The 27,977-nt window shown below is 42.8% G+C and overlaps 1 protein-coding gene across 3 annotated transcripts in view; it reads right to left on the reverse strand.

The window, feature by feature from the left end:
* cep120 (centrosomal protein 120) overlaps positions 1-27,977 on the reverse strand; it is a 293,666-nt gene that overhangs the window by 57,496 nt on the left and 208,193 nt on the right. For all 3 annotated transcript variants that reach the window (XM_078566851.1, XM_078566858.1, XM_078566843.1), the window contains 2 exons: positions 11,666-11,815; positions 8,952-9,134 (listed from right to left, as the gene is read on the reverse strand). In XM_078566851.1, coding sequence (XP_078422977.1) covers positions 8,952-9,134; positions 11,666-11,815 — 333 coding nt within the window. The remainder of the gene's footprint in view (positions 1-8,951; positions 9,135-11,665; positions 11,816-27,977) is intronic.

The raw sequence follows: 27,977 nt of genomic DNA on the forward strand, positions 1-27,977 counted from the left end.
TGGTGCCTTGACAGGTCTGATGGAGCCCTGCAATACAGTTCGCAGAGGGTGTCATGCCTTATCGTTGTCTGCTACACCCATTATGAACTGACACTGCAACAGGGAGTGGAGCTGGTTGAGGAGATGGAGGAGCTACACATCTTCTCCAATGAGGAGGACGCTGACGGGGATGAGGGTGAGGGGGTCTTCGGTGGTGACAATGGCGGGGATGAGGCTCTCGCACTGGCTAGATGAGGCAGGCGTGCTTGGGAGGTCCTCATAGCTGCCAGATTTGTGGAGGATGTTGACAACATGCAGTGAGGTGTCCCCATAGATCCTCACATCACAGTTGTGAACGTTTGACTCCAGTATGGCTTATGGCAGCGCCAATACCCTCTGTGAGAATGCTCTTGTCATAGAGATGCAGTGGAGGCCCTAATAGTCACTCGATCGCAGGAGGATGATGACAACATGCAGTGAGGGCACTCCATAGTTCTTCACATAGCCTCCGAGAATGTCTGACTCTTGTCTGGCCGAGGGCAGCTCGCTTGCGCTCCGTGGTCAGGGCCATTTCAGAGATGCAGCCATGAAACTTTAGACGCATCTGCTGCTGAGTCCGCCTTCAGCCCTTCAGGAGCTGGTGCACAGCATCACTGGTCACAGATGTTGGTGTGATGGGGGCCAGCCCCACCTTAGAGATGCTAAGAGCACACAGAAAGAATGGGAGAACTCTGTGGCACCTGCCCACTACATTCTGGCAACAATGACCTACACTGCTGAGGTGCAGGCATCAGTAATGTTTCCAGGGAGCGTGAGGCTGGACCATCACTGTGGTCTGAAGGCTACACAGAGCACACGGAAGAGGCCCTGGGCTGAGACACCTGCCTTTTATGTTGTATAGAAAGGTTTCACATCTGAGTGACAAGAACACTGCTCATCAGAGCAAGGAGCCACAGGCAGGGAGACATTCTTGGCAGTTTATTGACAACAGTGAACCGTAAGTACAAGTGATTAACACCCGTGCCCAGGTTGTGCAACTAATTCTCCTTAACTTTCCTAACCCTGCTGCTACGTCTTGGTGCTCTCCAGGCATCCACAGCGGAGGTGGAGGCAGGCTGCTGACTGTGACACCCTGTCTGTGATAACTTTGGCAGGTGTCCTCTGGAGGGCCGAGGCTTGGAGGGCCCTGGCCTGCTTTCGGGGTCATGCTGTGTGGCAGTGGCACCCTCCTCAGCCTGTGAAGCTGGAGCTGCGGAGGTAACAGGAAGAGGGGATTAAGATGGATCAGACACTCCCAGAGTCACCTGGGTGGATGGCCCCAGAGTGTGCACCTGCTGACCCTCCTCCTTATGGTGACCGAGGGCCTCTGGCTTTTTCTGTGAGCGGAAGGGGTAGCTGGAGTGAGATCGAGCTGCCCAGCACCCCTCTCGCGTACACACTGTTGGAGGCCAAATATGGCATCAGCGGTGGAATTGAACCCACGGGGCAGCACAGAGTTAACGTGCTGGGCCAAGGTCTCCATGGCGGTCGGCATCCTGCCAGTGTTGGCCTCGATGCGTTGCAATGCCGGCACTATCACCTCAGCCTGAAAATTGACAGACTCCTCCATCGTGCATTGCAATCTGAGAAATGCAGCGGACATCCCTTCCTGTTGTTCCCTCGCTTGCCTTTGCAGCTCCAGCAACTGTGACATGACCAAGTCCAAAGGCAGGTCATCTCACTTGGATTCAGCAACGTTCTGGCCTCCAGCAATCCTCTGAGTGCCAGGGGCCTGGGAAGTCCCTGCCTCCATCTGCTGTGGATCAGAAAGTGCAATGTGCTCACCAGATTGTGATCCTGAGGGTACTCTAAAACTAGGTCTCACCGAGGTGTGTGTCTCTGCGCTGGTGGAGGGTGTGGGTGAGCGCTGTGATGGGCCTTCAGAGAGGGCGCCTTCAGATTCCTCTTCAGAGGTTTCTTCAGGGCTTGATTGGAGCCCCTGGGTCATGGACTCTGTTGGCTGTTTGGCAGATGCACCTGCAAAAGCAAGGGGAGATAATCAGTGCATCGCAGTGGCCTGTGAAAGAGGACACATCACTCACGGTATGGTTGCCTGATGGATGTTGCACTGCTGGATCTTCATTTGATAGAGCAGCGCCGACCTCGCCATCAGCACGGGATCAGTCCCGGTCATCGCTGGCCAGTCAGATGGCTCTGTTTTCGAATTCTATCAGAACTCTGATCTCCGGCATCCCTCCAGCTGTCTGCTCCTTCCCTCCTGTTGTGTGCCAGTTTCTCCTGCATGAATAGAGATGGGGTGATTGTATCAGGACGCTTGATGAGCCAGATGATAAGTATGCCTGGCCTGTGTGGGCGGTGAGTGGCCCCATGGACAGGATGAGGACAATGACGATGTGCGTGAAAGAGTGAATGGTGATGTCCCTTGCACTGGCAGTGAGTGAGGGCCCTGTGGATGTGTGATGGGTTTGTGAATGTGTGAGTTGGGAGTGATGAAAAGAGTGACTTACCCTGGTGGAACAAAGGTGATCATTCATCCTTTTGCGGCACTGGGTGGCTGTCCTCCTCTGCAGGGCATTTGCGCTGATCACCGTTGCCACCGCCTCCCAAGCCAGGTTGGTGACTTTGCTGCCTATCCTGTGACCAGAGCTGGGGTAGAGCCCAACCCAGCAGGCTTCCACGGCGTCCAGCAGTCACTCGAGGGACCCGCTGTTGAAGCGGGGGGCTGCAGCCTTTTTTCCCTTTGCTGGCCATGTCTCCCGGGCAGCGGTGGTGAGCTGGTGGCAATGAGTGCTTTGCTGGCAGCTGCCTTTTAAAGATGGCGGCCGGCATGATGCAACAGTGGAGTGATAGCGGGCGAGAGCCCACTCTCCATGGAAACGGTATGTTTCGCAGGAGTGAATAAACAATGAGGCGCGCTCGGGACGATACTGCATGAAAACGCACCATTTTCGGCGGCGGCTAGGGCTCCATTTTACCTGTCCGCTACCACACTTAGTACAATTCTGGGAAAATCCCGCCCATAATATTTTTTGGGTTATTGCAAAGTAGGTTTATGGATGTAAGTATAGGTGGTTCTGTCTGTGTGATTTAATTACATTTGGAGTCAACTAGACTGCAAATTTAAAATCATCAAAAGAAGCTATATATAGAAATATGCTTGACATGCTAATGAGTAAACATGGATGCTGGCTTAGCATGTAAGGTGTGAAGAGAATTTGCATTTTTAGATAAATGAAGGGAGATTTCAAAGGGATCTTAGTCTTTTGCAACTAGCCAGATAAGCAAGGTTAAGGAGCGTGTTATTTTTCTCAAAGGTTACTGACAATATTGTCAACATGAAAGTTTTCATTGTATGAGGAAGATACAGTTTCAAAGACATAAAGAACAATAGAATTTACATATTAAGGAGAGAGAAACATATATAAAAGAGAGTCAAAGGCTATGTGGGGGGGAAGATCATATAAGATATAACAGGAGTGTGTGAAACAGCCTTCCATTTGTGCATAAGTCTGATATGTAAAGTAACGGAAGGCGGGGAAGCCATTTGGAATTCTACTGTCAAGTGGCTACTGTGTTAACTTGCCGATTTCGTTTTAAATCTAAAATCTATTTTGGACAGTTGCCTTAAAGGGAGTGCAACTGGCAGTCAGGTTAATTAGGAATTTTAGGATTTGTCATTGTAGTAAGTAATTGTAGTCTTATGTATGTGTTTGAAATCTCTTGTTTTGTTAATAAATATTTTCATTTAATTTTGTAAAAAAAATCTCTAAAGATCTTGGTGGACTCATTACTTCTGAATTCAGTGCACACATTTTCTTGTAATAACTACAAATTGCAAAACCGTTGTGATAACGTGACCAAGTTTCCCTTTTGGATTTGATCTGCCTGGCGCAAATCATCTGCCACGTCGTAACACAACCATCTTGATCCCAAGGGTGAATGTCTAGTTATTGAATTATACATGAGGGGAATATCATTGCTCAGATATCCTGTACCTGTGAGTATCCTTCAGAAAGGGCAAAGGTATTGACAACATGAATGCCACATTGCATATCAATAGAGATAAATCTCACCGCACCAGTTTTTTTTTTAAAATCCCTCTCTCATAATGCTGTTTAACCAGATTCTTTCCATTTTACTGTGGACCTTATCGGTGCACGGGAAAGTATAAGTCCTTTTGCAAGTCTTTTTGTATTTCAAAAGTTTGTGGTTAAGTTTGCAAGTCACACATGCATGGCTTCGGCAGCATACCGAGAGAAAATATATTCATATCAAACGCAATAAATTTGTCTCAGAATTAAGCCAGCAGTTGTCTCCTTTTGCAAGTACTTGATTCCATTATGTTGAATCACAAGTTCATTCTGGAATCCCAAAATACACGTACCATCCTCAAAGCTAACTTTTCAAATTGGACATCACCATTTTCAACTCCATTTCAGAATCAAATGATAAGGTGCCACATCAAAGGTCACTACACAAAATAAGAGCTCATGTAGAGGAGGGGGTAACATAATATCATGGATAGAGAATTAGTTAGCTAGCGGGAAGCATTGGGTCATTTTCAGGTAGGGTGCCACAGGGATCAGTGCTGGGGCCTCAACTATTTACAATTTATAACAACAACTTGGATGAAGGGACCGAATATATAGTTGCTAAATTTGTTGATGACACAGAGATAGGTAGGAAAGTAAATTGTGAGGAAGACATGGAGAGTCTACAAAGGGATTAGAAAGGTTACGTGAGTGGGCAAAAAATTGGCAGATGGAGTATAATGTAGGAAAATGTGAACTTGTCCAGTTTGGCAGAAAGAATAAAAAAGCAGTACAGAGGGTTCTGGATGTTTTGGGGTTTTTTTTATTCATTCAAGCGATGTGGGCTTCGCTGGCTAGGCCAACATTTATTGCCCATCCCTAATTGCCCTTGAGAAGGTGGTGGTGAGCTGCCTTCATGAACCGCTGCAGTCCATGTGGTGTAGTTACCCCCACAGAGCTGTTAGGGAGGGAGTTCCAGGGTTTTGACCCAGCGACAGTTAAGGAATGGCAATATATTTCCAAGTCAGGATGGGAGTGCCTTGGAGGGCAGCTCCCAGGTGATGGTGTTCCCATATATTTGCTGCCCTTGTCCTTCTAGATGGTAGTGGTCGTGGGTTTGGAAAATGCTGTCTAAGGAGCATTGGTGAGTTTCTGCAGTGCATCTTCTAGATGGTGCACACTGTTGCTACCGTGCATTGGTTGTGGGGTGGAAGGAGTGAATGTTTGTGGATGGGGTGCCAATCAAGTAGGCTGCTTTATCCTGGATGGTGTCAAGCTTCTTGAGTGTTGTTGGAACTGCACTCATCCAGGCAAGTGGAGAGTATTCCATCACACTCCTGACTTGTGCCTTGTAGATTGTGAACAGGCTTTGGGGAGTCAGGGGGTAAGTTACTCACCACAGGATTCATAGCCTCTGACCTGCTTTTGTAGCCACAGTATTTATATGGCTCATCCACTTCAGTTTCTGTCAATGGTAACCCCCCCCCAGGATGTTGATAGTGGAGGATTCAGTGTTGGTAACGCCATTGAATGGCATGGGGTGATGGATAGATTCTTTCTCATTAGAGATGGTCATTGCCTGACACTTGTGTGGCACAAATGTTATTTGCCACTTGTCAGCCCAAGCCTGGATGTTGTCCAGGTCTTGCTGCATTTGGGCATGGACTGCTTCAGTATCTGAGGAGTCGCGAATGGTGCTGAAAATTGTGCAATCATCAGCGAACATCCCCACGTCTAACCTTATGATGGAGGGAAGGTCACTGATGAAGCAACTGAAGATGGTTGGGCCTCGGACATAAATCACAAAATGCTAGTATGCAGGTGCAGCAAGTGATTAGGAAGGCATATGGAATGTTGTTGTTTGATGCAAGGACAATAGATTATAAAAGTAGGGAAGTTTTTGCTATAGTCGTACAGGCCATTGTTGAGATTGCATCTTGGAGTACTCCTTACTTAACAAAGGGCATAATTGCATTAGAAGCAGTTCGGAGAAGGTTCACTCAATTTATTCCTCGGATGAAGGGGTTATCTTATGAGGAAAGGGTGTACAGATTGAGCCTGTATCCTTTGGAGTTTAGAAGAATGAGAGGTGATCTTTTGAAACATATAAGATCCTGAGGGGACTTAACAGGTTGGATGCTGAAAGGATGTTTCTCTTTATGAGAGAGACCAGAATTAGGGTACACTGTTTAGAAATAGGGGTCTCCCATTTAAGACAGAGACGAGGAGAAACAATTTCTCTCAGAGGGTTGTTCGTCTGTGGAATTCTCTTTCCCAGAGAGCAATGGAGGCTGGGTTATTGAATATTTTTAAAGCTGAGTTAGATATAATCTTGATTGACAAAAGAGTCAAAGGGTATGGAGAGAGTCAGGAAAGTAGAGTTAAGGCCACAATCAGATCAGCCATGATCTTATCAAATGGTGGAGCAAGCTCGAGGGGCCGAATGGCCTACTCCTGCTCCTAATTTGTATGCTTGTAAATAGCTCAATGTGCTTAAATCCAGAACAGGTTAAAATTTCTCCCCTCTTGAAGTTTACATAGCAAAATTCCCGGTCCAAAGGGATTATTTTTATTTCATGGCAAAGCAGATTCTTTTCATCTGTGTAAAATACTACAGCCCAACTTGCCCTCCTAAAACACTTTTACATCTCCCAATCCCTGCCTCAGCAAGCAGAAGATCAGGTAAAATACAAATTTTTCCAAATTCATTAAACAGACTAAATTAATTTTTTCAAACACTGCTGACAGGTACAAAAAACAGAACTGAATTAGACTGTCAAAAGCAAAATACTGCGGATGCTTGAAATCTGAAGTAAATGCTGGAAATACTCAGGTCTGGCAGCATCTGTGGAGACAGAAACAGAGCTAATGTGACCTGAAATGTTAACTCTGTTTTATTTTGCATTAGACTATGGTTATGGCACGGTCACAATACAGCCAAGTAGGAAAGGTTACTTAATCAGTGACTCCCTCAGAGAAGGACCTCTTAAAGATGGTTTTGTGCAGTTAGCCCAATTAACAACAGAGTATTTATGGTTAGCATATAATGAGGATAAGTGAAGTTTCTCTCTCTTCCATCCATTCACCCATTCCCTTGACTTACCTCTAACCAGCACACAACCAATAGTGGGATACACTATTTCACTGATTGTAACAACCCTCCATCTCATCAGCCAAGTAACCATGCTGCACATGTTAAATACAAATTTCAGTAGGATGTTTGACCACAGAGGTCACCCAGACCTGGCCTGGTGTCCACAGAGCTCCTTAAAGAAGTGGGAACTTTGGCCAATTTCTCTGCTCCCCAGTCAGGATTGTGAAGGCCCAAGTCTTCTGCTTACTCCCTCCTATTTTAGAATAAGCTACCTTAGTACAATTTTTGTAATAGTGTTAAGTGATTATACATTTCCTTTACAATCGGGATTTTCTGAAAAGCCAGCAAGCTACAACCAGTATTGAGGATATTTGCAGACTACTGTAGCTGCATCATTGGAAAGCACTGCCCCCTTATGCAATGCTAATAGAAACAAAAAACGTTGGGCTTTGGGACCCAACATCAGAACCAAATGAGAGTCCTGAGACTGCACTTAGGGCAGCAGGATCAGCTTGGTAGCCCGATATTGGCTCGTAATTAGGGCCTTAATTAGGCAAATCATCTGTCCCCAAATGTGGAGTGGGCAGCCGATCCACAGTCCTGCCTGCTGCTGGGAACCTTCCCCAGCAGCAGGACTGTGGCAAGGAGCCGTCCTGAAGCAGTTCTCTACCTTTTTACTGGGCCCCGCCTCTATTCCTACCGGCAATGGGCTGGTAAAATTCTGCCCATTAAATCACAGTGAGTGACAGAGATTCTTGCATGATACTTATCTAGTAATGGCTTGAATGTAATCAATTCTACAGCACTGATATGGCAAAAACCTACAACCTGGCAAAGAGTAGGTCCTTAATATTTGACAGTACAAGGCATGCAGAAAGTGAGTGCACAAAGTGAAATAAAATAACATCTATGGGTTCTGTATCCAGCCATAAATTGTATCAGCACTGGTAGATCCAGTCCATCAATCTACATCAGTACAACTTAGGACAGTTAAACATAAAATCTGAATGAGTTAAAATTAAATACTTTCATTAAGGATTAAGGGGCAGATGACTTTGATACTTTTACCTCCAAAGACTTCTCAGCTTGCTAAGATATATCATAAGGAACCATCAAAATGAAACGGCTAAATACTTATTAAGAAAGTGCATAGGATAAGACACCAGAATTTGTTCAATTCCTATTTACAATGCTTTTTAGACTTAACTCTTCCCTGTGTGACATGAAGTCTTTATTCTACTTTTTAGGTCCAAATTGGGAGTTTAACCTAAGATTGCGAAAAGTATTTGTTAGAAGTCCATAAATCATTTGCATTGTGCACTTCTTAAAACTTTATGATGCATCAAGTTATGTCTCCTGGGAGCCAATGAAGTAATAGTCTGGAGATATGATAAAAGTAAACCCATGCAAGAGAGTGTAAACTAAGAGCTATACTAAGGCGTGAAAAATTCAAAAGAGTTTACTGGAAGACAAATAATAATGCACCAAGATTCAAAAATCATATTATGTTGAAGATTAAAGCTATTTAAAAATTGAAATAGTACACTTTATGGAAGACATATTCTGGTAGCTAATAGGAGAACGAAGTAGTGGTCCAGTGTCATTCAGTAATATGGCACAAAAATCATAGTACACATCCTGTTACACAGCCTAGATTACGCTGGAGAATCTTAGCAGTTTAAAAAAAAACCCACATTACTACAGTTATCCATGAAAAACAAGCACACGAAGCAAATAACATTTAACTCAAAACTTAAGATACAATATTACATGCATATAGGATTTGGGAATGAGGCATCATGACTTGGGTTACTCATTTTGAATATTATGCTAATAATCATACTTGCCCTTGTGCCGCTACAACTGGAATCCTCTCACTGTAGGTCTGACGCCAGCACTGATCTCCTGATGGGCCCAAAAAGCGAGATTTTTCTGCTGTCAGAACATTTGACAATTTCAATCTTGCTACTCCCAAAAGCAAGTCTTTAGTCATTTTATCTTTGTGCCATACTTCAACCAACAAAGGTAACCTAAGAAAAATGAACATATCTGAGTATACAGCAACTATAACATGCAACATTTTACTGTTACATTTTATTCTATTTATTTTCTCACTTCCTTTAAGGCTGAATTCAAAAGTTGACATTACAAAGTTAGAATCTGAAATTAATTTGTCTTAAGACAACAAAAATAAATCTCAAATTCGTAACTAAGCTACATAGGCAAAGGAAATGTCAAGTACACTCCTTGATATTTGCTGAGTTAATCAATCTTGGATAGTGCTAGCAGAAGTGGCCTCAGCAACTGTCTTAAAATAGTGCCCAGTGTTCTCTTTTCTGACTGCTACTCAATTACTTATTTTAGAGACAGAAAAAGACTGAAAGCCAGAGAGCATGGGGAAGTAACAGGAGTACACCAGGCATGGCCCCAAAAGTTGAACAGCCCAGTAACGCTGTCAAGATTCATGCATAATGATCACTTGAACATGGCATGAGAAGATCAGTGGCAAACATGTAACTACCCCAATTAGGGGCTAACACCTCCAAGAGAGGAAAGGAAATTAATATTTTTTAAAAATTGATATCTGAAGAACAGAAATAGTGGTGCCTCCCAGGGTCTTTGCCCGCTTTGATACGTTTTAATGTGCTAGACTTGGGTATGCAGGGCATAATTTCAAAGTCTGCAAACAACACAAAACTTGGAAACATACTAAATAGTGAGGAGAATAGGAACAGACATCAGCAGGACAAAGACTGCTGAAATGGGCAGTCACATGGCAGATGAAATTTAATGTAGAGAGGTATGATGTGATGCATTTTTGTAGGAAGAATCAGGAGAGGCACTGTAAACTAAATGGTATAATTTTAAAGAGACAAGAACAGAAACCTAGGGCTGTACATTCACAAAGCTTAGAAGGTGACCAGACAAGTTGAGAAGAATGGAAAAGGCATATGGCATCCTTGGCATTTTATTTTAATTCATTCAAGGGATGTGGGCTTCACTGGTTGGGCCAGCATTTTATTGCCCATCCCTAGTTGACCTTGAGAAGGCCGTGGTGAGTTGCCTTCTTGAACCGCTGCAGTTCATGTGGTGTAGGTACACCCACAGTGCTGTTAGGAAGGGAGTTCCAGGATTTGGACCCCGCAACAGTGAAGGAAGGGTGATATATTTCCAAGTCAGGATGGTAAGTGACTTGGAGGGGAACTTACAGGTAATGGTGTTTCCATCTATCTGCCGCCCTTGTCCTTCTAGATGGTAATGGTCGTGGGTTTGGAAGGTCCTGTCTAAGGAGCCTTGGTGAGTTCCTGCAGTGCACCTTGTAGATGGTGCACACGCTGTTGCTACTGTGCATCGATGGTGGAGGGAGTGAATGTTTGTGGCACCAATCAAGCGGGCTGCTTTGTATTGGACGGTGTCAAGCGTTTTGAGTGTTGGCGAAGCTTCATTCATCCAGGCAAGTGTGGAGTATTCCATCACACTCCTGACTTGCGCCTTGCAGATGGTGGACAGGCTTTGGGGATTCAGGAGGTGAGTTACTCGTTGCAGGATTCCTAGCCTCTGACCTGCTCTTGTAGCCATAGTATTTATATGGCTAGTCTAGTTCAGTTTCTAGTCAATGGTAACCCCCAGGATGTTGATAGTGGGTGTTTCAGTGATGATAATGCCATTGAATGTTAAGGTGCGATGGTTAGATTCTCTCTTGTTGGAAATGGCTTTCTAAATAAAGATATTGAGAATAAAAGCAAGGAAGTTATGCTAAACTTTTATATATCACTACTTAGGCCCAGCTGGAGCACTGTGTCCAATTCTGGGAAGCACAATTTATGAAGAATGTTAAGGCCTTAGCGAGGGTGCAGAGATTTACTAAAATAGCACCAAAGATTCGGGGCTTCAATTAAGTGGAAAGACTAAAGAAACAGGAGTTGTTTTATTTCAAGCATAGAAGGTCAAGTGGAAACTTAATTGAGGTGTTCAAAATCATGAGAAGTTTTGATGGGGTAAATAAGGGGAAACTGTTTCCAGTGACATAAGGGTTAACAACCTGAGGACAAAGATTTCAGGTGATTGGCAAAATAACCAGAGGCAAGATGGAGAAACTATATGTAGTGAATTTTCATGATCTGAAACATACAGCCTGAAAATGAGGGAAGGTTAAATAATAACATTCAAAAGTGAAGTGGATATAAATACTTGAAGGGGAAAAATTTGCGCAGCTATGGGGAATGTATTGGGCAGTTGGACTAATTGGGTAGCTCTTTGAAAAAGCCAGCGAAGGCATAAAGAGCCAAAAAGCCTCATTCTGCACCATTTCATTCCAGGATTCCAACTAAACTATTTGATGTAAATAATATTTTTCAAAGCTAAAATTATATCCAGTCATTGATGTTTATTAAATTTTTCTGCTTTGTTCATCTGAACTTTTTTTTAAACCAGTACAAAAAGGTGTGCCGGGAAACTCAAAAGAAATAGATATTTCGAGCTGGTAAGGGGAGCATAATTTGCACCTGTTGTTATGCGGGTACAATAAAACACATTAAAATATATTATTGGATAATGGTACCTGAAAAAGGTATCTTGCAGTTGATGAGGTAGTGCTGCAAAATCAAAGGCACAATATGATTGAGGAAAGACCACTTCCATGTTTCTCTTCACTTCCACTGGAGGATTCGTCATGATTGGGGCTGCAGTACCAAAAAACGGGTAGGAGTACCTGATTGGTAAGTTAAAGCAAAAAAGTGTCCAACTTAGTTAGGATACCATACTAGAAAATAAGCAGTCTTGCATTAGAAATTTCTCAATTGAACTCAAGCATGTTTAATACAAAAACATAAAATGCTGGAAAAATTCAACAGGTCAGGGAGCATCTGTGAAGAGAGAGACCGAGTTAACATTTCAGCTCAATGACCTTTAGTCAAAACTGAAAACCATGAGAAATTAACAGGTTTTAAGCAAATACTGAGGCAGTGAAACAGAGGAATAGGGAGAACAAAAGGGAAGGTCTGTGACAGGATGGAAGGCAGGAGAAATTAAATGGCAGAAAGGTTCATGCCGCAAGACAAAAGGGGATGGAGTAATGGTTCGACTGGGCCTGTATTCACTAGAGTTTAGAAGGGTGAGAGGGGATCTGATCACAACGTATAAAATTCTAACAAGGCTAGAGAGACTAGATGCAGGAAGGATATTTCCCCTGGTTGGGGAGTCTAGAACCAGGGGCCATAGTCTCAGGATACGGGGCAGGCGACTTAGGACTGAGATAAGGAAAAAATTCTTCACTCAGATGGTGATCAACCTGTGGAATTCTCTACCACAGAAGGCTGTGGAGGCCGGGTCACTGAATATATTCAAGAAAGAAACTGATAATTTTTTGGATATTAGGGGCATCAAGGGGTATGGAGAGAAAGCAGGTATATGGCGTTGAGATAGAGGATCAGCCATGTTCATATTGAATGGCGCAGCAGGCTTGAAGGGCCAAATGGTCTACTGTTGCTCCTAGTTTCTATGTTACTATGACAAGTAAAGGGACAAAAGGAAGGTGTAAAAGGCAGTCATTCCTGTCTGAAAAAGAAGTGAGAAGGGTGGCTATGATCTGAAATTGTTGAATTCAATATGAAATCTGGAAGGACGAAAGGTCCCTAACTGAAAGAGGAGGACAATGAGATCAGAGTGAGAGTGAGGCAGAGAATTAAATGACAAGCTCAGGGTCACTCAGCTCAATGGAACTGACTTCTATCAAGCGGAAGCTGAACACCAATGCTGACACCTCCTTCTACCATCCTCGAGTGCACAACCACACTACTGAACATCCAGCCGCCATTTTAGAGGCTGTCACTGATCACGTTTCCTCTGGAACTCAGCCTACCATGGGGTCCAGCCTCATGCTCCCTCAATGCAATATAGCCTACTGCTACAACAAAAACAGGAAATACTGGAAAAACTCAGCAGGTTTAACAGCATCTGCAGAGAGAAAGACAGAGTTAACGTTTCAAATCCAGATGACTCTTCTTCAGAGCTGGTTGGTAGCCTACTGCTACCTCCTTACCAACCTTTTCTTGCCCCAAAAAACTGATTTCCTATCTCGAATATATTTTCTCCCCTTGCCGGTCTCATCTCACCTACATCTGTGACTCTTCCGATGCCCTCTAGCAGTTAACTGTTCCAAGTTTCCTGGTCCTAACCATCAAATCCCTCCACACCTCCATCCCCCACTAAGATGGCCTAAGAGGTCTCTGCCTCTTCCTTGAATGAAGCCCCAACCTGTTCTCATTCATGACCCCCTCTTCCACCTGACTGAAATTGTTCACTCATTGAAAAGCATCTCCCTTGACTTTACTAACTCCCTCCAAAGTAAAAGGTGTTCCCTATGATAATCTGTACTGATCCTATCAGTGTCTGCCTTTCTGTTTAATGTGTGGAACATTCTTCATAGCATCAGGTCCTCACCCTTACCTCTTTCCGATACATTGATGACTGTAATGGTGCACTTCCTGCTCCTGCCCTGGACTGTTATATTTCATCAACTTTGCTTCTAATTCCACACTTTCCCTAGTCTTCACATACTCCAAGTCCAATATTTCCCTTCCCATCCTCAACCTCTGCCTCTGTTTCAGGAAACAGACTATCAACTAATACCCATCATAAGCCCACTGGCTCCCACGGCTTCCTTCACTACTTTTTCTCTTATCCTGTTTCCTGTCAGGATTCTATTCCAGTCTCATCTATTCTGATGATGCAGAATTCCTCACCAGTGCTTCCGACATGTCTACTTTTTTCCTCAATTGATGATTCCTCTCCTCAAGGTTGGCGGGCCCTCGACCGCATCAGTTCTATTTCCCTACAGTGCTGCTCTCCCTCCTACCCCTCCTTCCCAGAACCACAATCTGGTTTCTCCTGTCCTCACCAGCCTCCACATTCAACAGATCATCCACTGCCATCTGCAGAGTAATGCCATCACCTGACATATACTTTTTCAGCATTCCGAAAGGGCCGTTCCTTCTGCAAAATCCTCATCCGCTCTTCAATCACCCCCAACATCCTCTCCTCTTCCTATGCAAGCACAGAAAATGCAACATCTACCTTTTTACCTCAACTGCATCCGATTATAACTCTGCTCCTTTTTTTTGTTTTTAGACAGCACTTGGTGATGATTCTGCTTTTTCCATTTACCCATCCTCGAGACCCATCTTTTGTATTTGAACTTGCCCCGTTATCATCTCCTTTTGACTTGCAGTGTCATCCCTTCTGTCATTTAATCTCTCCTGCCTTCACCCCTATCAAAAATCTTTCAATTTTTTCTTCCCCTGCCCCGCCTCTGTACTTGCTTAAAACCTGTTATAAATCTAACTTTTTCCTGTTCTGATAAAAGGTCATTAAGTTGAAATGTTATTAGTTTCTCACTCCACAGGAGCTGTCTGACCAACAGAGATTTTCAGCATTTTCTATTTTTATTTCAGATTTCCAGCATCTGCAGTACTTTGGTTTTGTTCAACCATAATCCTACCCATTCCTACAGCTATTTGACTACATTTTCTTTCACCCTTCTTCCTGTAAGAACTTCTTGCTTTCTCACAGTTTCTCCATTGCAGATGTTCTAATGATGCAGAACTCTGTACCAGCGCTTCCAACATGTTTTCTTTTGCCCTCAAGAGGATTTCCCCCCCCCCCACCACTCTGGTTAACAGGGTCCCTCGAGTCAGTCTGTTCCATTTCTCGCACTTGGGCTCTCACCCCTTCTCCCTCCCAGAACCATGATGGGGTTTGCCTGGTCTTCACCTTTCACCCACCAGCCTCCAGTCAGTAGATCATCCTCTGCCATTTCTGCAACCTTCAAACACATCTTAACCTCCCAGCATTCCAAAGGGACCATTCCCTCTGCACCCTTATCCACTCTTTTTTAATATTTTCAAAAGGTGTGGGCGTCACTGGCAAGGCCAGCATTTGTTGCCCATCCCTAACTGTCTTCAGGAATGTGGTAGTGAGCTGCTTTCTTGAATCACTGCAATTCATCTGGTGGGGGTGCTCGCACAGTGCTGTTAGGAAGGATGTTCCAGAATTTTGACCCAGTGGCAGTGAAGGATAATTCCAAGTTAGGATAGAGTGTGGCTTGGAGGGGAACCTGAAGGTGGTGGTGTTCCTATGCCCCTGCTGCCCTTGTCCTTCCAGGTGGTAGAGGTCGTGGGTTTGGAAGGTGCTGTCGTGGAGCCTTGGTCAGCTGCTGCAGTGCATCTTGTAAATGGTACACCCTGCTGCCACCGTGCATCAGTGGTGGAGAGGGTGAATGTTTAGGGTGCCAGTCAAGCAGGCTGCTTTGTCCTGGATGATGTCAAGCTTCTTGAGTGATGTTGGAACTGTACTCATCCAGGCAAGTGGAGATTATTCCATCACACTCCTGACTCGAGTCTTGCAGATGGTGAACAGTCTTTGGGCAGTCAGGAGGTGACTTACTCACTTCAGAATTCCCAGTCTCTGACTTGCTGTCATAGCCACAGTAGTTCTCTGGTTGGTCCAGTTCAGTTTCTGGTCAATCATAACCTCCAGGATGGTGAACTTCAATCACCTCCAACACCCATAGGAAGAAAGGACAGAGGAGCAGGCGTAGGCCATTCAGCCCTTCAGGTCTGTTCCACCATTCAATCAGATCATGGCTAATCTGGTTGTGGTCTCAGCTCCACTTTCCTGTCTGCACCCCATAACCCTTGATTCACTTGTCTAACAAAAATCTATCTAACTCAGCCTTGAATAAATTTAAAGACCCAGCCTCCACTACTTCTGGGGAAGGTATTTCCATACTCTAATAACCCTCCGAGAGAAAAAATTTCTCAACTTTGTCTTAAAAGGGAAATCTCTTACTCTTAAACTATGTCCCCGAGTTCTAGTTTCCCTAACAAGTGGGAACACGCTCCCGGCATCCACCCTATCCAGTCCCCTCAAGATCTTATATGTTTCAATAAGATCATCTCTCATGGGTCTAGGCCTAACCATTCAACCTTTCATTCCAGGAAAGAGTCGTCCCAGTCTCCTTCCCACAGCATATTGGAAATGCAACACCTACCCTTTAACCTTCTCCCTTTCCACTGTTCTGGACCCCAAATACTCCTTTCTGATAAAAAAAACAGCAAATTATTTGTAGCTTTTTTCAATTTAGTATACTGCAGCCACTGATCACAATGAGGTCTTAACACTGGGGAGACCAATTGCAAACTAGGTGATTACTTTGTGGAACTCCATCATTCAGTCCACATATGAGACTTTCTGGTTGCCTGTCATTTTATTTTATGCTATACTCCCACTCTGACCTCTCTGCCCTCATCTTTCAATTAAGCATTTACATCCTTCTGGACTAATGGAGTTCAACAATTTTGGATGGTAACCACAGTTCCCATTTTTTGCCAACAGCAGCAGTTGGTAATGAAATAAAAACTGAAAATGCTGGAAATACTCAGCTGTTAAGAAATCGTGAGTAATTCCAACATTTTCTGTTTTAACTTCAGATTTCCAACATCTGCAGTGACTTTCATATTTCTTTTGGTAATGATTCTGTTATCACAATGTAGGCCTCCTCTAGACCTATTTTTTGCCTCTGTACTTGTCCAAAACCATCTCCTCTTGACTTTCAACAAAATCCCTTTTGTCATTTAACATTTCTTGCCTTCTCTGCTATCACAGATCTTCCCTTCTGTTCTTGCCCAGCTCTTCCCTTTCCCTACCTCTGAACATGCTGAAAACCTATTACATCTCCAACTTCTTCCAGTTCTGATGATAGGTTATTGACCTCAAACATTAACTCTCGCCACAGATGCTGCCTTACCTGCTGAATTTTCCCAGCATTTTCTGTTTTTACTTGAGATTGTCAACATCCACAGAATTTTGCTTTTGTGCTAGAACAGTTTTAGATCTGGACCAGCATGTTACTTAATCTTAAAATATGCATACTGTATGGTGTAAAGCAATTTAGCCATCAGCTGTTTAAGCATTTAACCAAGTAGAGTGGAATAAAAAAATTAGATCAACAATGCAACTGGAATTTAACAACCATCAGCTCATTGTGAAAGCAGTGAAGGAGGCAAACGGTCCTTAGCCAGAGACATAAATAAAACAGTTTATGATTTTAATCTGAGCTTTTTTGGAGTTTAGCTTCATCTGGAAAACTATGTTCTGGTCACTATAATTCAGTGGGGACACTATTGACATTGGAAAGAAAGCATGAAGGACAATTAAACATAGAGACACCTAAATTAAAAGGAGTAACAAAGATAATTGGAAAGTTTGTACTGAAGAAAAAGGCAGCTGAGGGGGGAACCAAGATTCTAAAGGTTTGAGATAAATTGAATATTAATATATTGTTTTACATAATTGTAGTCGTCATCCCAAATATTTATCAGCTTGACATTAAGAACTACTCCCAAAATTGAGTCTTACTCAATTTCAAGAGGGAATTCAAGTTTTTGGTTTTAGGAAAGAAGTAATTAAGTCAAGTGCTTCTAAACTTTTGCATCAAACAGAAGGCCCTTGCCAATGTTGTACATTCCAGCCACTTATAATCACATGTATTCCACCAACAGTCTAAGCATACAAATGCTACAAACTCTGGAAACCCTATAGTGGACAAGCCAGTAATTGTTGGGAGAACAGAGGGGCAATACTTAAGGTCACATCTAGCCCAAAACTTTGTTTGTTCTCTTCATCTAGGTTGCCTGATCCGCTGTCCATTTCCATCATTTTCACAAAATAATTAAGTATGATAAAGGGCTTTTGGCTTATCTTAGTTCATCTATCCAGAATGGACCTGAAGATAAGAACATAAAATCATAAGAAATAGGTCCAGGAGAAGACCATATGGCCCATTGAGCCTGCTCCACCAATCAATATGACCATGGCTGATTTTAAATTTCAATTCCACTTTCCTACCCTCTCCCCATATCCTTTGACTCCCTGAGACATCAAAATATTGTCTATCCCAGCCTTAAATATAGTCAACAATGGAGCATCCACAACCCTATGGGATAGAGAATTCCAAAGCTTCACAAGGCTTTGAGCGAAAGTATTTGTCCTCATGTCAGTCCTAAATGACCAGCCCCTTATCCTTAAACTGTGCTCCCTTGTCCTAGCTTCCTCAGCCAGGGGAAACAATCTCACAGTATCTACCCTGTCAAGTACCTTCATAATCTTAAATGTTTCAATGAGATCACCTCTCATTCTTCTAAACTCCAGATACTTTTCTCAGCCTCTCATCATAGGACAACCCTCTAATCCCAGGGACCCACTGAAGCATTGTTACAAAAGTCAACTTACCTTCCTGTCGAGTGCAGAGGTTGGGAACTCCCAAGTCCCGACAGAACTCGGAGTTTCCATGCATACGCAGACCAGGAGCGGGCTGCACATGCGCAATTCTGCAGTGTAAGTTCTTTGGGCCCAGTGCACCTGTGCATAAGGAAAAATGGCACGGAAACCTGGGTCATGTGACCAGGACCAGAACTCCATTGAGGGCAAGGCCTCAGGTCAGGGGCAGGGAGAGGGGGCAGGATGAGGTCCCAAAAGATATGTCTCAGACAGGGGACAGGGACAGGAAGAGCTCCCAGTTCAGTTAAAAAGAGAGGAGCAGAGAAAGAGGCTTCAAGCAGAAAAATGGCTGCAATTAGCAGACTTTAAGTGGAAAGGGTTCAGAAGAAGCACTGGCAATCGAAAAAAGCAACAGAAGTTTGGTGATTCTGTGCTGCGGGCCGTTAGGTGGTAGTAGTAGTAGTAGTAGTGGAGTAGTAGTGTTCTGCTTAGCATGGCCGAACAGTTAAAGTTGTGTTTCTGAGTTGGTGCTTGAGTGCAGGTTCAGGAATCCTGGGGAACGGAGTCTCGGGAGACAAGACTGAAACCCTGCCAGGTGGGCTGCCATTGAGCCATTGTTGAGGCCATCCAATTTGGAGCGACTTTTAGAGAGAACTTGCAGAGGTGAAGGCTGGATTCCTTTGTGAGAGAGACAGAGTTTCAGTGAGATTGGTTGACTCAGTGTTTACTGACATCTGGGTGAGTTGTTCAGAAATCCCTGGACTCTGTCTTGGTTGCGCCTTTTATTTGTTGTGCAGTGTGGTGTGTTCGACATAGCTTGCCTGCCAATTCACATGTACCTCACATTAATCCTCAATGTTAGAGTCTAAGATAGATATTGTAAATTGTTTGATCTTTCTGACCTTGTACAGCAACATTTATTTTTGTTTGTTCAAAACCCATGGAATCTTGCAGCTTTATTCACTTAGCACATGTCTTGAATCTTAAACTTTGCCTACTTTAAACATTATTGGTCCCTAACCAGATCTTAACAAAAACAATATTTCATTGGTTCTTAACAGTTCCTGGATTTTTAGCCTCTCTGTCCATGGGTCTCTACCATTAATTGATTAGTCCTAAATTTGCCCCTTGTCCTATCCATGCAATTTGAAAAAAGTGACAACTTATATTTATATAGCACCTGTGACATAATAAAACTTTCCAAGGTGTTCCACAGGAGTGTATGAAATTAGACATCGAGCCAGGTAAAACAATATGATTTAACATTTTGAAATAGGCATTTCAGATATTAGTTGTTTATGCACTTCCAAAAATTAGTGTTGAGAAAGTATTTTCTGTTCCTGCCAGAGATGCCGCTAAATTTTAGATTTTTAGAAAGATGACAATTGTAATACAAAGTCAAGATTGTGTGATTTTAGGCTGGGGTTTTGTGTATTAAGAAAATTGAAAATTAGGAACATGTTTCATCAGGTTATTAAATCCCAGCTCTAGGAATGAGGTTGAGAGAGGATACAGATCACTGTACTTCCCACAAGATGTGGTGACTTTCTGAGATCCCTTTTGGTTTCTCCACATTTTCTTTCTCCTTTCTTTACTGTTTTTCCCTTGGTGGTTCTTGCAATACCATATTGTGAATCACAAAAAAGCAGTATTTAAATTAGCAAGACAAAAGCAAAATACTGCGGATACTGAAAATCTGAAGTAAAACAGCAGATCAGGCAACATCGGTGAGAGAGAAAAAGTATGACAGCAGATTCTGATGCCATTGTAAAGCTATGAAAAGGGGTAACAAACTACAATGTTCATGTTAAGCCAAGAGGGCAAGAGGTTTGGTAGGTTTGGTTTCATTTTATATTTAATGCATTTTAAGATGGTATAATTATCATAATAATAAAGGTTTTTTGCTACTTATACCAAATTTTATTTTTATTATAATTGTTCTTTTCTCAACCATTTACGGCCAGTCTCCCCATACAATTTCCATACCCAGATGTGGCCCTCCAGCCGAATAGTTTTCCCACCCTGGCTTAGGGCCTAGACAACCAAAGGCATGGCCACCAATAGTGGAATAATTAAAATTGGGGATGCTCAAGAGGCCAGAATTAGATGAGCACAGATATCTCGGAAGGTTTAAGGGCTGGAGTTGATAACAGAGATTGGGAGTGGGGAGTCATTGGAGGGATTTGAAATCAATTTTGAGCATTTTAAAATCAAGGTTTTGCTTGACGGGGAACCGATGTAAGTCAGATAGTACAGGGGTGTGAGTTGAGGACTAGGTGCGGTAAGGGTGTAGGTTGCAAAGTTTTGGATGGCCTTAAACTTACAGAGGGTAGAAAGTAGGAGGCCAGCCGGGAGCATATTTGAATAATCAAGTCCAGAAGTAACAAAGGCATGGATGAGGGTTTCAGCAGCAGATCAGCTAAGACAGGTGTGAAGTCCAGCAATGTTAAAGGTAGGTAAAGGCTATCTGGTTTTGTCTCAGACGAATGCCAGGAAGAGGAATGATGTCAGTAACTAGTGAACAGAGTTTGAAACAGGCACCAAAGACAATGCCTTTTGTCTTCCCAATCTTTAATTGGAAGAAACCTCTGCTCATCTGGTACTGAATGTCGGGTAACAAGTGGGGGAAACGAGGGAGGTAGTGAGGTACAACCAGGCATCATCAGTGTACAAGTGAAAACTAACACTGTGTGTTTGGATAATGTTGCCAAGGTAGATGAGAAATAGGAGGTGGTCAAGGATAGATCCTTTGAGGACACCAGGGCTAATAGTGCAGGAGTGAGAAAAGAAACCATCGCAAGTGATATTCTGGCTACAATTAGATAGATAAGAATGGAAGCAGGTGAATGCAGTCAGCTGAATGACAATGGAAAAGCATTGGAGGAGGATGACCTAATCAACCATGTCAAAGGCTGCAAACATGTCGAGGAGGAAGGGGACACAGACAAGGTGTGAACTGACCAGTGCAGTATACAGTTCTGTTCAACGTTCTCTGATTGGACTCTACTGTTTTGACTATGCATTTAAACATTCTCTTCGTGCTGTTAATTGGATGGACATGTTAAGTCAAAGACTCTGAGGTCTCTCTCAACCTCAGCTTTCACAATGCCATTTGTAGACCATGCGGGTTGCTCATTTTTCCTTTCTTTGAGCACTACATCATATATGTATTAATTTTTACCTACAATATTGTCCGCTTACATCTATTTGTCCAAATCATTGGCAATTCCTGATCTGCCTTCTTCAATTCCACTGCATGTTAGTATTGTATCGTATGCAAATTTGACCAATTTACATTGAGCCTGAGTCTAAATTCTGATGTAAATTAGAAATAGTCATCTGATCACTGGGCACCACACTTAGAATTTTCCCCACCTTGATACATAGAAACATAGGATGGTCACAGTGCAGAATGAGGCCATTCAGTCTATCCTATCTGTGCCAGCTCTTTACAAGAGAAATTCACCTAATGCCACTCTCTTGCCTTTTCCCAATAGCCCTGCAACTTTTTTTCTCTTCAGGTAATGATCCAATTGTCTTTTTAAAGGCACGATTGAACCTGCTTCTTAGGCAGTGCATTCCAGATCCTAACTACTTGTTGCGTGAAGAGGTTTTTCCACATGTCACCATTGGTTTTTTTGCCAATTATCTTAATTGGTATCCTTTGGTTCTCAATCATTCCACCAACGAGAACAGCTTCTACTCTGTCCAGACAGTTCATGATTTTGAACACCTCTATCAAATCTCCTCTTAACCTTCTTTTCTTCAAGGAGAACAGCCCCAGCTTCTCCGATCTATCCATGTAGCTGAAGTTCCTCAACTCTAGAACTTTACACAGAATTGTTACAGTACAGGAGGCTATTCAGCCCGTCATGTCTGAGACAACTCTCTGAATGAACAATGCACTTAGTGCCATTCCCCTGCCTTTTCCCATAACCCTGCATGTTCTTCCTTTTCAGATAATAATCCAAATCCCTCTTGAAAGCCTCAAATGAACATGCCTCCACCATACTCTCGGGCAGTGCATTCCAGATCTTAACCACTCGCTGCATGAAAAAGATTCTCTTCATGTCTCTATTGCTTCTTTTGCCAATTACCTCCAACCTGTGCCCTCTCATTCTCGATCCTTCCAGCAGTCAGAACAGTTTCTTCCAATCTACTTGTCCAGACCCCTCATGATTTTGAATACCTCTATCAAATCTCCTCTCAACCTTCTCCCCACCAAAGAAAACAGTTCTCCAAATTCTCCAATCTATCTCCATAACTGAAGTTCCTCATCCCTGGAACCGCTCCTGTGAATCTTTTCTGCAATCTCTCTAATGCCTTCACATCTTTCAAGGACTGGATGCAATGCACCAGTTGAGACCAAACTAGCGTTTTATACAAGTTTAATATAACCTCCTTGCTCTTATACTCTATGCCACTATAATAAAACCTAGGATGCTGTATGCATTATTAACCGCTCTCTCAACCTGTCCTGCCACCTTCAATGATCTATACACATATACACCCAGATCCTTCTGCTTCTGCAACCCCTTTAGAGTTCATTCCCTAATTTTATATTGTGTCTCTGCGTTCTTCCTACCAAAATGAATCATTTCACGCCTCTTAGAAACTTAGAATCATGCAGCACAGGGGGAAGGACATTCAGCCCATCGGCCTGTGATGGGTCTTTGAAAGAGTGTTCCAATTAATCCCACTCTCCTGTTCTTTTTTCTCTGCACTGAATTTCATCTGCCATTTGTCTGTTCATTCCACCAACCTGTCTGCGTCCTTTTGAAGTTCTAAGCCATTCACCAACCGTTCACAATGCTTCAGAGTTTTATATCATCAACAAATTTTAAAATTGTGCCCTGTACATCAAGGTCTAGATCTTTAATATATTTCAGGGAAAGCAAGGGTCCCAAAACCGCCTCAGGGAACTCCACAACAAGCCTTCCTCCAGTCCAAAAAGACAACTGTTCACCGCTACTCTGCTTTCTGAAACTCAGCCAATTTAGTATCCATGTTGCCACTGTTCTAATTTTGCTCAAGTCTGTTTTGTGGCACTTTATCAAATGCCTTTTGGAAGTCCATGTATATCACATCAACAACATTACCCGCATCTACCTTCTCTATTACCTCATCAAAAAACTCAAGCAAGTTAGTCAAACACAATTTACCCTTAACAAGTCCGTGTTGGCTTTCTTTAATTAATCCACATTTCAAGTGACTGTTACCGTATCTACTCGAGTAATGGTCGATCTCATGTAAAAGTTGAGTCTCTGACTTTTGGTCAAAAAAACATTCATTTTTCAATATACCTCGTACATAAGTCAACTCCCAACTCTTAGCCAAAAAATCCAAACTCTTTGTACTTACTACATGCTCACCGCTGAATTCAAACTCGCCCCGGTGCAAAATTACTGGAATAGCACAGCATTGAAGCCGGCTGTTCAGCCCCTTATGTCTGCACACATCAACACATGATGTCAAGGCTACTATTCACTGGTGCGTGTTGCATTCTTGCCAATCCTGTCCTCTAACATGGCAACATGGTATCAAGAAGGAATGGTAGATGTACAGAACAGTTCAAGGTTAAAGTTGTTAAGATTGCAGAGCAGACAAATAATTGTGCAGCAGCTAGACAATTTAAGATTTTGGAGAAGACCATTGGAAACTGGAGGAAACTCTCAACAGAGCTTAGCCAGATGCCTAAGAATAAATGTGCAAAAAGAGAAAAGCCTAGCATGTGATCGCAGTTGGATGATGAAGTTGCAAAATGCGACAATGAAAATCGCCAGAATGAATTCCCAGTTTCTCAAGGATCTCTCAGAATGTTCACCCTGAAACAAGCAGGAAAATTATGCATTGCAGATTTCAAAGCCAGCCCTGGATGGTATACCAATTTTATGAAGGGAAACAATTTTGTACTGCAACAAAAGACCAAGATTTCACAGCGTCTCCCAGCAGAACTTGATAACAGGCTTATCACATTTCAATGGTTTATAATCAAACATTGACAAAAGATTGGATATAAATTGGCCTGTATTGGGAATGTGTGGATGAGACTCTCATGAATATTGACAAGCCAGCCAGTCAAACAGTTAGCAAAGTTGGAGAAAAAAATAGCGTTAGTGAAGCCAACTGGCCATGAAGAGAGTAGATTCACAGTTATGCTATTGTGTATGTCTGACGGGACTCTAAGCCAATGGTGATATTCAGGAGAAAAACCTCCCAAAACTGCAATTCTTGAAAGAAGTAGTCATCCACGTTCACGATAAAGGATGAATGGATGAAGGTGGCTTAAAAATATGCCTGGGGAAAGTTTGGAGTTTCTGACCAGGAAGATTACATAAAGAAAAAAAAGTCTTCTTATTTGGGTGATGTTCAGATCACATCTTGTCGATGATATGATGATATCGTTGCTCAAGTTAGATTGCAAAACAGTGATAGTGCAGTGCGATGAAGGGAAAAAAAAAGCTAACCTTAAGTTTAAATCAAAATCAGAGTTCGGGAACTCCAGTTTCCAGAGGGCGTCAGGACTTCTGCGCATGCGCTGGCGGGGAACTAGCTGCACATGCGCAGTTAAGAGTCTTTTTCCGTTTTTATGTCTCCTCCGCATGCACCAGTCGGGAAAGAGCTGCACATGCACAGCTCATCCATTTTTACATTCTTCAACCAGGAACAGGCCCTGCACACATACGCAGAGAGATGAAGAAAAGTGAAACAGTGCAAGACTGCAGGTCAGGTGACCTGAAGAGGTGTGCCATTGCAGAGAAGGTGTCCCAGGGAGGACATGGGGGACTGAAAGGGGTCCCAGAAGACAATCCCAGGTAGGAACAAGGACAGAAATCAGAAACAGATCCTGTTAAGTAAAGTTGAGAGAAAGGAGAAAAGCAATCGGCTCCAAATTAAAGAGAGCGCTGCTGGAAGCAGACCTGAAATAAAGTGGGCTCAATAGAAACCCTGAAGATCCAAGAGGGCAGCCAAAGGTTGGTGACTCCATGCTGCGGGCTGTAAGGACAAAGGTACTCTTTGGAGCAGTTGTGTTCTGCTTGGCACGGCCGAAGATCTGAAATTGTTCTTGGAAGGTGAACCTTGAGTGTACTCGGAGATCCAGGGGAAAGGAATCTCAGAAGTCAAGATTGAAGCCCTGGAGGTGGATTCTTGTTGAAGCTGTCCGAATGGGAGTGGCTTTTGGAGAGAATCCCAAAGTCAGTTCTTCGAACATGGAGGTTGGAAATCTTCGTGAGAAATACAGAGTTTGAGAGATCAGTTGGCTCATGGTGTGACAAGTGTCTGGGTAGGTTGTTGAGAAATCCATAGAATCTGCTTTGGTTGCATCTGTCATTTACTTTGGAGTGTAGTGTGTCTGACCACAGTTCGCCATTTGGTGCACATGTACCGCATTCCTACCCTGAATATTAGAGAATAAGATAGATACGGTAAGTTGTTTATCTTTCCTAATTTGTATGTGGCTGTAAATATATAGCTAGGGTGAAAGAATAGTGTATATTTGAATCATTTTCTTATGTTTGTATCGAGATCTTTCTAACCTTTTTGTCTGGTGTAATATAGTGCATTTTTCTTGTTTAATAAATGTTTATTTTGTGTTAAAAGTTCATCAGCAGGCTCCTGTGAATTTGTTCAGTAACTTACCATCACGGTTTCTAAAAAAAAAGTAGAAATTTGGATCAATTAAGCCAGTTTCATTCTTGGATCTAATTTGTCCAGTATTAACATCAGCTGGGATCGTAACAGCAGTGATTCCCAGTGGTCTAACCAGCCTTGTTCTTCCATTGGATTTCTCTCTAAATAGGCCCTTCAAGGATAGCAAAAAAAAAATAGAATAACTGGATGGTCGGAAGAGAGCAGATATTCCCCAAGGGAGACAGCATACAGGCTCCAACATTAGCAATCGTGTGTGAATGGGTTATAGGGACCTAGGATGAAATCAGAACGGAGACTGCCTTCAAATCATTCAAGAAATGTGGGATATTCAAAACAATTGATGGCACAGGAGATGATTTTTTGTGGAATGATATGGTCGATAACGACGTGATTGCTGATGAAGATGATGTTGATGATCCACGTGATGATGCCATACAAGAAGCAGATTGAAACATGTTATTTGGTTCTAAAGATGAGGAGGAGGGTGATATTTATGGATTTTATTACACGTTCAATACATGTTCTGCAGGTAAGTAGTTTTCATTTCATACTGTGAAAAGGCTGAGTAAAATTGCACAAATTTGTATAAATGGCTTTTGTTTTTGATGAATTTGATAATTTAGAGTACAGAAATTAATGTCTGCATCCATGGAGGTTATTATTTATTTGTAGATAAAAATTTAACAAAAATATTTTTGGCTCCTTTTGTGCTGCTTTTGGGGGCGGGGTTGGTTGGAACAGTATGCGACCTGGAAACTGCCAATAAGGGAGGCGGTGGCATAGTGGTATTGTCACTGGACTGGTATTCCAGAGACCCAGGATAATGCTCTGGGGACCTGGGTTCCCACCACGGCAGATGGTGAAATTTAAATTCAATAAAAATCTGGAATTAAAAGTCTGATGATGGCCATGAAACTATTGTCAAATGTTGGTAAAAACCCATTTGGTTCACTAATGTCCTTTAGGGAAGGAAATCTGCTGCCCTTACCTGGTCTGGCCTACATGTGACTCCAGACCCACAGCAATGTGGTTGACTCTTAACTGCTCTCTGAACAAGGGCAATTAGGGATGGGCAATAAATGCTGGCCGAGCCAGTGATGCCCACATCCCATGAACGAATAATTTTTTAAAAATCATACACCAAGCCAGTCACATTCATTTTCATAAAGCACGTTAACTACAGCTTCATCAGAAAGTTGAGTGGCCACAATTATTAATGCATCCCAGATATGGATCTTTGCAGTAGTGTAACATGACCCTCTCATCTCTCCAACTTCCAGTCCTTTTTGGACAGCTTCTAATCTTTTGAATGTGGAGGGCATCAAACAGAGTTTTTACGTCGATATTGAGACCTACCTACGAAGGCCTATATGCCAACAGTATAATGAGCAAAGTGGATAATAAAGGTGATTTGTGTTAAAGATTCAAAGTTAACAGATGTAAATCAGCATTCAAATCAACATTACAATATTGTTATCTACATTACCATGACTGGGGTTTCTGCACTTTACAGATTACAGATAATGGGCAGAAGTTTACACATTGCGGGCACGTGCCCGACCTGAATAGACGTGAAATAGCGCGAGATAACATCAAGCGAGTGTCCCGACGTCATCCCGCACACGAGCAATCTTCAGGTCAGCAGGTGGGCTTCTAACAGCAGTGCGCACCCGCCGACAATTAAATGGGCAATTAAACCCATTAAGGAGGCAATTGAAAGCAATTTTTCATGGCCTGTCCACTTTTATGGTTGGCAGATAGGCCAATCGGCCAGGCAGACTTTACATTTTTGCTCAAACCTTGATCCAGGGCGGTATGAAATCTTCGTGGGGAAATACAATACAAAGAGGTATCTGGGGACTGTTTTTTAATGAGGTATGCTTTCAGGTGCTCGATTGTGCTGCATGGACATATTTTGCAGCATTTTTGTTGTTTTGTTTTTC

The sequence above is a fragment of the Cetorhinus maximus genome, chromosome 2 (genome assembly GCF_964194155.1).
Source record: "Cetorhinus maximus chromosome 2, sCetMax3.hap1.1, whole genome shotgun sequence".
NCBI classification, from domain to species: Eukaryota; Metazoa; Chordata; class Chondrichthyes; order Lamniformes; family Cetorhinidae; genus Cetorhinus; species Cetorhinus maximus.